The 10,177-nt window shown below is 57.0% G+C and overlaps 1 protein-coding gene across 1 annotated transcript; it reads right to left on the bottom strand.

Annotated features, from left to right (window-relative positions):
* Window positions 1-1,905: 1,905 nt before the first annotated feature.
* On the bottom strand, window positions 1,906-5,442 carry CLDN19 (claudin 19). The gene is made up of 4 exons (XM_004591514.2): window positions 4,918-5,442; window positions 3,788-3,952; window positions 3,602-3,686; window positions 1,906-2,363 (listed from the first exon to the last, which is right to left on the bottom strand). Exons 1-4 carry the CDS (start codon window positions 5,138-5,140, stop codon window positions 2,201-2,203), a joined length of 636 nt encoding a protein of 211 aa, XP_004591571.2. The 5' UTR covers window positions 5,141-5,442; the 3' UTR covers window positions 1,906-2,200.
* Window positions 5,443-10,177: the final 4,735 nt, after the last annotated feature.

A 10,177-nucleotide genomic window follows, 5' to 3' on the forward strand; every position in this document is an offset into this window, starting at 1 on the left:
AAAGACAACACACGTTTTCCTGTCCAGCTGCTTCCTGACTGAGCCTGCCAAATCCTGGGGATGGGGAGAGGAGGACCATCTGGCCCTGCTCAGCCATCGCCACGTCACAGGGACTCCCAGGGCCCCGCTGAGCCCCAGGTTCCCAAGTCTGCGCTAGTCTGGGCCCTTTGGGCTGCATGTATCATGATTCAAATTCAGAATTCTTTCCTCCCAAAAGGGTGCTGATGTGAGGGATGGGGCCCGGGGTTGCCACAAGCGTGAGGTCTCACTGCTCTTCTTCACACCCCCAGAGTGGCCTGAGTTGGCTTCTCAGAGGTACTTGTGCAGAATGTACACTGCGGTTGCCTAAGGGCTGCTGAAGCTTGGAGCGGCAGGTGCACCCATGGCATCTATGGACAAAGCCTGGGTCAGCCTTGCTGGCGACTCCAGTGTGCACTCAAGGGCAGATGACAACCACAGCATTGCAGCCTGCATCGAGCAGGCCACCCCACAGCTCGTTTTGTTGCACCCTCACATCCCTAAGTGCTCTGCGATGTGTGTGACTGTTATCTGGTCCTGCTGGGTTTCCATTGCTTTACCTCTCAGCATCCGGCTGGAAGGTGAAGTTCAGCTGCATCCTTGGGACCCAATGACTTGGTGGGAGATGTGTCACAGACTGTTGGCAGAAGAAGCCAGGGCAGAGCAGGCTGGAAGTGGGTGTGAGGGGCTGGAGAAGAGCAGGCTGGTAGGGGAACCTGGGGATACAGGACACAGCCTGGCTTATGGGGCGTATGGAGGGTTCCCCACATTCCTTCCAGGCTTTTCCTTTGTCCTTACAGGGGATAAGATTTGAAGACCAAGAACCCTCCCAGCTCAGACCGCACCTCTGAGTGTAGCCTGGAGCTCTGCCTAAAGCTGAGCCACCCCCTTCCCGCTCTGTGACAGAGCTGGGCCCACCATACCTGGACATGGGGGCCAGACTGGGCTGGCTGCAGACCTGGCCCAGGACGGCCCTGACATCCTCCCCTATGGCCTCTGCCCCAAGCAGCTGCCACACAAATTTGCTTTGCTCGGCTCTGCTGGCCAGCACTGTGCTGGAGGACTCCAGAAACTCCTGGTCTGAGCAGAGTGAGGGCATGGCTTGTCACCTGTGGACCTCAACATTCCCCAGCAGGGGCTCCCCCTTGGATCTGCTCCCTGTGCTAGGGGAGGTTACCAGGGTTGGGATCTCTGCCAAGGTTCTGGTGCCAAACCTGGGAGAGGCCATCCTGGGCAAGCTACAAAGGAGAGAGAGGACACCCCAAGTTCTTTCCTATGTGGACTTGGGGGTGCCCTGTAACCCATTGCAAAAGCCCCACGGGTCAACTCTAGGTTCTCTGAGCCTGGCCCCTTCTAAGCCACGCCAGGGACAGACCAAATGACACCATACTTAGGGCTTTGGTTGATTTCTTTTTCCATAAAATACCAAACACATAGTGTAGGTGTGGTAGGGAACAGAGCCTGGCTGGGGACCTGGCCATTACACACCCAGAGGGCCTTTGGCGGAGGCAGCCAATTTAACGACTGGTCTGCAAGTCAAAAGAGAGAGAGCTGGTTAGTGGGAGAGGTGGGGGCTGCACAGTTCAGGCCAGCATGGAGCCCGGCCAGTGTGCTGGGACCAGGGCCCATCCCCAAGGGTGGGGCAGTGTGGGCTGACCTAGCAATGGATGCAATGTGTCCAGGCAGCGCTGGGTGCCCTGCATGGGGGAGAGAGCAGGGATGAGGGGCCTGGTCTCTGGGCTGCCGTTTCCTTGTGCGCAACAAGGGGACAGTTGTTATCCTGGCCTTGTCTCTTCCAGAGGGAAGCTGGGAGGAAACAGCCAGGGGAACCAGGACAGGGGACAGACTGCTGGGCACTAGAGCCTGCCTTGGTCGCTGCAGACTCCTGGCCCAGCACACAGTAACCCTTCAGGGGGCAGACAAAGGGGCCAGCCGACCCAACTGCTGTTGTCCACAATATGCCCATGAGGCTGCACGGGCAGGCTGGGGTCCTGTGCATGTGAGTGGGTTGGGCCCTGCCTCAGCCCCCTCTCTGAACATTTGGATTTGGGTCTCAGATTGCAGGGTGGGTGCCCAGAGCCCTGGCCTGAGCTGGGGGACATTCTGCACCCTACCGGCCCCACCCTAGGTATGGTAGCAGCTGGCTGGAGTGCAGGGCAGGAGGGCAACAGGGCAGGCACACTCAGACGTACTCTCGGGCAGCCGCCGAGGGGCCCGGCCGGTAGGGCTGTGGGCTGTTGTTTGTCCGCTCGGGCTCTGGGCACGTGCAGCAGAGGAAAGAGCCTCCCAGCATGGCCAGGCCAGCTGCGGCCCAGCCCACGAACAGGGCCGGGCCAAATTCATACCTGCAAGGCAGAAGGGCACCGTCAGCTGTGGCTCCAAGGCCCTGCCTGCCTCACCCCAGCCCTCTCAGCTGCTAGGACGAGGGGACCTGGAGCCTTCCCCATCTCCTTCAGGTAGAAGAGATGAGTGTGAGCAGGGCCCAACCCACTCACACTCCTGCCTCCCCCTGGGTCCCCATCCAGCACATCCCGCAGGTGACCCAGGCCCAGTGCCTGCTGCAGCACTGTGGTTTGTCCTCCAGGTCCTCTTACCCTGAGCACCTTCGACTCATTTTCCCATCCTGCCAGTGGTGGGGACAGGGGAGGGTCTGAGAAGCCCAGATGGCTGAGCTCCCTGCTCCCAACCCAACTCTCTGGGCTGTCCACACTGGCACTGCTGGCTGTTACCCAGTGGCCTCCTGGCTCTCCTGAGCTCTGTGCCTTACTCAGCATCGGGCACTTGCCCCTGGTGTCTCCAATACCCTCACACCTAAAGTCTCCTCTATTTTCCCCCTCCTTCATACCTCTGCCTCCTCCAGGAAGCCCTCCTGACTGTGGCAGTTCAGATACTTCTTGTCACCTTCTTTCCATCCCAGGACATGAGTCCCACTGAGGTGTCTGGGGTAGAGATTGTCCCATGCTCTGCATGGGGCCTTCCAAAAAGCCTCTGGAGCCAGATCCGACAAGCTGTGGGACCATGCCAGTTCCTAAGTAACTCCAAACCTGCCCTCCGCTGCCATCTCCTGGGCCCCGAGCCTGCTCGAGACCTCGGCCATGTCATTTTCTGCTTGTTCTCCCGCCACCTCTCCACCCCTATGAGCAGGAGGCATCAGCTGCCTTGCACTGCAGGGTGGGGACAAAAGGTCACATGATCTGCCCTGACCGATTCTCTGGTTGCATCTCCCTTCCCTGCTGTCACCAGCAGAAGGAAAGCAGCCCAGGGATGCCAGGCACCCTCAGGGCCCAAGTATCAGCTGAATCCCTTTGCTGCATCCTCGCCCTCACAAACATGGATGCTGTTCCTTGTGTTCTGCCTCCATTCTACAAGGGAGCAAAGCAGATGGAGCACCTGCCCAGGTGTGTGCAGAGCTGGGATTCAAACTACTTCACACCTGGGAGAGTCTTCGCTGTGCTGGGTACCTCTGAAGCTTCCTGCCCCTTCCTCCAGCACGCATGCCATATCCTGCTTGGCTCCACCTTCAGTAACTTCTCAGGTGGTGTCTCTCAGACAGAGTGAAGCCAGAGGCCCAGTTGGCACTCACCTGGCGTTGACAGGTGTGCTGGGGTTAAAGAACTCCTGGGTCACCAGGGTGGCGTACCATGAGACAGCTGTCAGGGTGCAGAGGCCTACAGACAAAGTGGGATGCTCAGCTCCATTGAGTCACCAGAGTGTGGTCCAGGGCTGCAAGTGAGACCACCCAGATGGTGGAGGAGCCAGGAGCACTCACCTGCCAGGAGGAAGAAGGCACCCCCAGCGATGGCCACACGGTCCTTGGCAATGGGGTTGCTGTCTCCAACCCGCGTGCACTTCATGCCGACAACACTGAGGACCATGGCCACAAAGCCCAGGAGCACAGCCACCACCATCAGGGCCCGTGCCGACTGGATGTGACCTGGGAGCAACAGGGCAGGGCAGCACTCAGAGGGTGGGGGTGGGGGTGGCAGGAGTTTGAGTGGGAGCTAAACCACCTACCAGCAGGTGAGCCCAAGGGGTGACTAACAGGGAGCCAGGGCAGGGCCTGAGGACAGAGTCCCCTCTCATTGACCTGTTTTCCTCCTCCCAGGAGCAGGAGGACGGATTCCTGCTAGGGCTAGGACGACTCAAGGAAGAACCGAGGGAAACTGAGGCCCCTCTGGTCATGTCCTCCACCTGAACTGTCCTCACTCTGCCTGGGAATCACCCGTGGCAACCACGTGCTGGACAGTCCTGAGCCCTCTGCTGACTCAGGGCACCTGGACCTGCACAGTGCAGAGGACAGCTCTGCCCAGGGTGTGTGCATGGTTGGCAGGGGCAACCAGGCTCCAGGGTTAGAGCTCCGGGATACCCTCTTCCAAATCACCTGTCACCACTCCACATCCAGAAAGGGAAACCTGTGCCCAAATTCTTGTGTTCCCAAGTGTGTGTGTGCACCCATGTGGTATGCCTACTGGGGGCAGGAGTGGCAGCCTGGCAAGCAGGTGCGAGAGAGCAGGGAGGGGACTTCACTGGACCTTTGGGAATGCCAGGCCCCTCCCTTTATTCCTCCCATGTCTTAGAGCAGGTGTTAGCTTTCCTCTTCACATGGAGGAACCTCCCCACCCCCACCCCAGTGCTGAGAGCTTTGGGCACTTGTTCAAGGTTATGATGGCAGAGCTGGGATCTAGACCTGAGGCTGCCAGACCTTTATGAGAGTTGCAGGCTATCTTGGACACTCCCTGCACACAGACTAGCAGTTGGGGGTTCAGCGGGGGCACTGGCTGGTGGAGCCCAATGCTGACTTCAAACAGAAGGAAGCTTGTTCCTGCCCCTCCCTGCCTCCCCAGCCTGCTTCCCTGAGACGCCCCCAGGTTGGCCCAGCCCCACCAGCCCAAGGCCTACCATCCAGGGCGAGCAGCGAGTCGTAGAGCTTGCACTGCACCTGACCGGTGCTCTGCGAGGCGCAGGACATCCACAGCCCTTCATAGAGGCCCACGGCCGTGATGATGGCATCGCCCGCGTAAGAAGACTGCTTCCATTGTGGCAGGGCCGTGCTGGCAATGATGCCCACCCAGCCACCCAGGGCCAGGAAGTAGCCCAGGAGCTGGAGGCCCGAGTTGGCCATGACCCAGGGGAGGTGACTGAAGGTCCCAGGTCTCAGAGCTGGGCCAGGGTCCTGAGCGGCTCGGTGGTCATGGCCAGCAGAGAGGAGCGGCAGCTAGAGCTAGCCAGCAGTGAACGGTCAGAGGCAGCAGCCTTGGCAGCAGCAGCGACAACTCCAAACTCCAGAATGCAGGGGGAGGCCCCCAGGGCTGGAAAAGGCCAGGGGCCCGCCCACAGTGATTACTGAAGCCAGGGTCCTGCAGAGCTCTGGCCCAGCCCCCTGGGACGGAGGGGGCCAGCCCACAGGGGCCAGGTGGGTGCCCTTGCCCCACACACAGTCTTGGGGATGGGGAAGAGAGGGAGGAGTAGCTCCAGGGCTTTCTTGGAAGGAAACCCCTTAGGAACCGGGATCAAGCACCCTCAGACTCTGCTAATCCCACCCGGGCACCAGCCCTGGGAAGCTGGACTTTGCCCTTGGCGGCTGAGCTGATCTGACTGTGGGTTTCTCCGCCCTGACTTGAGGGCAGAGAGGAACAGGAATGCCAGGCCAGCGTGTAAAACCAGAGGGAGACGTCAAGGAGAGCTCTTGGGAGACCTGTCTGGGGCCAGTGCGGCGTTGCTAGCTGAGCTGGGGTGGGAGAGGCAGGAGAGGGATCCTGGGCATCCAAGCGAGGGGCACTCAGCGATGGGTCTGAGATCTGAGGGGCATTAAGGGGCCTGACTGAAGCCAGGCCAGAGCTGGCTGCCTGCCTGCAAGGGGCCTGGTGGGGAGCTGGGGAGACAGCACTGACTTCCTGGCATCAGCCTGAAGGGGAATGGATTGCTCATGCCTTAATCCCGGGGCTGGCTGGCTGACTGGCTGGCTTGGTGGCTCCTGCTGGTACCTGAGACCCCCAGCCTGGCTCAGGCTGCCCCCTCTTAGTGCCCCACCTCCCTCAGCCCGCTCAGGCCTCAGGAACAGGGGAATGTTTAACTCTCCTCGAGCTCATTAGCAATCCCCTCACGTTCCCTTGGCACCCAGCTCAGTGTGGGTGCAGGAGGAATGTCACCACTGTGTTCCCACTCTAGCTGGCCCCTGGCCGCCCCCCTAGCAGTCCCCCAGCCTTCCCCCGACTGACTTGGGGGAAGGCAGGGTCTTGCTGCAGACCCCAGGGCATTGTCTCCCCCATAGCCCCTGCCCCCTTCTGCAGGGACACATCCCCAGCAGCTCCCTTGCATTCTTCACGTGGCTATGCAAACAAAGGGGTGCTTGCTCAGACAATGGCAGCCCTGTGTGCCCGCTCTGCCAAGGCGTGGGCTCCTGGTATGGCCTGGGGCTCCCACCCTCACAGGGGTCGGGGAGGGGCACTGTTTGGCCTGCAGTCTTCACACTGGGTCCCTGTGAGGCCTTCTGTGCAAGTTCAGAGCCACGTGTGTCTGTACATACTGACCTGCGTTGCTGGAAACCGCGGGGCTGGAAGAGTAGCTGGGGCCTAGAATAGTAGCAGAGAAGTCAGTCCTGAATTAAAATTCTTCAACCAGATGGTGACAAGATAGGAACCAAGGTGGGCAGACAAGTTAAGCCGCCATTTGCAGCACTGGCATCATATAGTAGCACCCATTCGAGACTCACTGCTCCACTTCCAATCCAGCTCCCTGCTAATGTGCCTGGGAGGAGTGCTAGGACCCCTGCACCCATGTGAGAAACCCAGAAAACACTTGTGGTTCCTGGCTCTGGCCTGCTGCAGTCCTGGCTGTTGTGAATATTTGGGGAGTGAGCCAGCCGATGAAAAATCTCTCTCCTTACTCTATATCTGTAACTGTTTACTATCAGATAGATAAATAAATGAATAAATAAATAATCTTTTTAAAGGGGGAGGGGACAGACTAGACAGAGAGGGAAGAGAAGGTGAACCCACACCCCCTCCCCCAGACCCAGCAGCATCTAACGACACTCAGCAGCCAGGGCTTCTTACCCAGCCATTCATGGACTCTGCAAGCAGGCCTCCCCTAATCCCCAGAAGTCGCACGGAGGATTCTCCATGTAGATCTGAGTGTTGCTAGCTCCCAGGGTCTTTCCCTACACCCTGCCTCTCTGAGAGGGACGTTGTGGCCACATTGGCAGGAGGCAGGCTATCCTAGGATGGCCATGCATGTGGGGCCTGTGCTGATGGTAGAATCTCAATCTGTACCTCGCCAAGTGGCCCAAGTTTGCTAAAATGTCTGGCGCAAGCTGATGGCTGTACCCAGCAGCTGCCCAGCACATGTGGGTCCTAAAGGCCAAGCCCTGCCTGCCCCAGCTGGGCCTGGGCCCTTCTCCCTGCATGGTGCAGGGGCTATCTCTTGGGAAGGATGAGCCAGGAGTCTCACACCATCCCAGGTCCTTCTCTGAGCCTGAGCCTCAAGGGGCACTGATGCAACAGGCCACGCCCCTTGGAGCCACAGGCCACGCCCCCTCCGTTGGCCTACAGGGAGACCCCCCATCAGTGCCCCTGCACCCCTGAGCACTCCCCTGCCACATGCTGTTGGGGTCTTCTCTGTCATTTAGGGTGGTTTGATTTGAGTCTGTGCTGGCTGCTCCCATGGCCGCCCCTCATCTGGCTGCTAGCACCTTTGCAGCTTGGATCTGCTTCTGGAGTGGTGCCCATGCCCATGCCCTGCTCCAGTATCCCCTGCAGCCAGGCCTGTTGGGAAGGGCATGGAGACTCTGGATTCTGCTCCAACCCTGCTCCAAACTAAGAGAGAATTGAAGTTGCCTTGTTGCTGTTGAAAGTATACCCCTTGGCCTTACTGGAAATCGGGGCTGTGGTTTTACTTCGGCTGTGGGAAAGCTGTGTGACATCAGGCAAGTCCCTCGGCTGCTGTGGGCCTGGCTACTCAATGACAAGTATGATGATCTCTCTCTACCCAACATTCATTTATTTATTTGAAAGAGCTACAGAGAGACATTCTACGTACTGCTTCACTTCCGGCCACAGTGGCCAGTGCTGAGCCAGGATGAAGTCCGGAGGGTGCAGGAATCCTAGCAGGTGTCATCTGGTGCTGCTTTCTTGGGCCATAGCAGGGAGATGAGTCAGAAGTGGAGCTGCCAGGACCCAAACTGGCACCACATGAGGTGGCTTAACCTACTATGTCACAGCACTGGCTTCAGAATAACACCTTTTGGGAAAGAAAAAAAACACTATTTTGAAAAAATATCTATCTTTTTTTCTTTCTTTTTTTTCCAAATGTATTTAGGCTGGGCCTGGCACAGTAGCCTAGTGATTGAAGTCCTCGCATTGCATGTGCCAGGATCCCATATGGGCGCTGATTCGTACCCTGGCTGCTTCACTTCCCTTCCAGCTCCCTGCTTGTGGCCTGGGAAAGTAGTAGAGGATAGCCCAAGGCCTTGGGACACTGCACCTGCATGGGAGACCCAGAGGAAGCTCCTGGCTCCTGGCTCTGGATCAGCTCAGCTCCAGCCTTTGTGGCTACTTGGGGAGTCAACCAGTGGATGGAAGATCTTTCTCTCCGTCTCTCGTTCTCTCTTCGGATCTGACTTTCCTATTAAAAAATAAATCTTTGGGCCCGGCGGCGTGACCTAGCGGCTAAAGTCCTCGCCTTGAACATGCCAGGATCCCATATGGGCGTCGGTTCTAATCCCCGCAGCTCCACTTCCCATCCAGTTCCCTGCTTGTGGCCTGGGAAGGCAGTCGAGGACGGCCCAATGCTTTGGGACTCTGCACCCGCGTGGGAGACCTGGAAGAGGTTTCTGGTTCCCGACTTCGGATTGGCGCAGCACCGGCCGTTGTGCTCACTTGGGGAGTGAATCATCGGACGGAAGATCTTCCTCTCTGTCTCTCCTCCTCTATGTATATCTGACTTTGTAATAAAAATAAAAAATAAATCTTTAAAAAATAAATCTTTTTAAAATTTTTAATTTATTATTATTATCATTTTATGATACAGTCCCATAGGCCTTGGGATTTCCCTTATCCCAACCCTAAATCCCCTCCCCGCCAGTGAGTTCCCCTATATTATTACTGCAATATTATTCTTCCTAAACAGTCCTATGTCCATCATTGCGGGCATGGACAATGACAGAGAGTCTAGCATCCTATTGTCAAGATATAGTTAACAGTTCTATTGGTAGTCCATTTTTGATCTGGAAGTAGAGATGCATACTGCATTGTATCCTCACACCTGGATATGATAGTCACCATTACACAGTTACTGTACATCCCCTTAAATGAAAAGTCACAAAACAAAATCAACAACAGGAAGAGAAATAGAAATTTACAATGCCATGAAGTTCTCTAGAGGTTTTGGTAGTTCCACAGTCCTGAACTGTTGTTGATCCCGCCACTCTAATCGCGATGAGATCTCTCCAGAATGGCTGACAATCTGCCTTAGAGTGTCCATCTGCCCAGATATTCACTGCCAGTGCTTGGTTGGAATAGTTGATTAATTTGTTCTGTCCTCCGTCCTCTGTTATGATGCCAGGTGTCCTCTGCAGGCTCCAGTGTACTGCCATATCCTCCATGTGCATCTGGATATGCTGTCACTGCTCCGTCTAAGCCACTGAGGAGGCCCAACTCTGACACATGCACTCCACGGTCAGACCATGGAACCTGCGATGGTTGGGGCTCTGAGTCCAGTGGTTCAGTCAGTAGGGAATTGTCAAAGAAACCTCATCTGAGGCCATCCCAGACCTGATTCTTTTGTGTACATGCCAATACAGGGTCTGGCACACTTCGTCACCCAAATCAGCCTTCGCACACACTGGTAGTTGCAATTGCCGGGTCAGTTCTGTCTCCAATCCCATGTTTTACACAAACCAAATGGTGCTAGAGTCCAGCCCGATCCCCTCCACCACATACTCGGCCCTCATGCAAACCAGTGGGAGCTGCAGCCTCTTTGGAAAGACCCGCAATAACCCCACCAGACATGCCCCCTACCCTGGTTCCCATGCTTGCCAGTATGTACAGGAGACTGGTCCCATCAGTTCCATATCCCATTTGGCTCTCGTTTGTGTCAATGGACATTGAAACCCCGTTCATCCCAACCAGCCCCACTATCCAGTCCACATTGGTGCCAGTGG

This window comes from Ochotona princeps, chromosome 2 (assembly GCF_030435755.1).
Source record: "Ochotona princeps isolate mOchPri1 chromosome 2, mOchPri1.hap1, whole genome shotgun sequence".
Taxonomy (NCBI): domain Eukaryota; kingdom Metazoa; phylum Chordata; class Mammalia; order Lagomorpha; family Ochotonidae; genus Ochotona; species Ochotona princeps.

Excerpts from the sequence above, each read along its gene's own strand:
- CLDN19 (XM_004591514.2), bottom strand. The coding sequence starts at position 5,140 with ATGGCCAACTCGGGCCTCCAGCTCCTGGGCTACTTCCTGGCCCTGGGT. Across the intron at positions 3,687-3,787 it reads TGCCTTCTTCCTCCTGGCAG|GCCTCTGCACCCTGACAGCT; the intron begins GTGAGTGCTCCT and ends CTTTGTCTGTAG. Across the intron at positions 2,364-3,601 it reads AGCACACCTGTCAACGCCAG|GTATGAATTTGGCCCGGCCC; the intron begins GTGAGTGCCAAC and ends TCTGCCTTGCAG.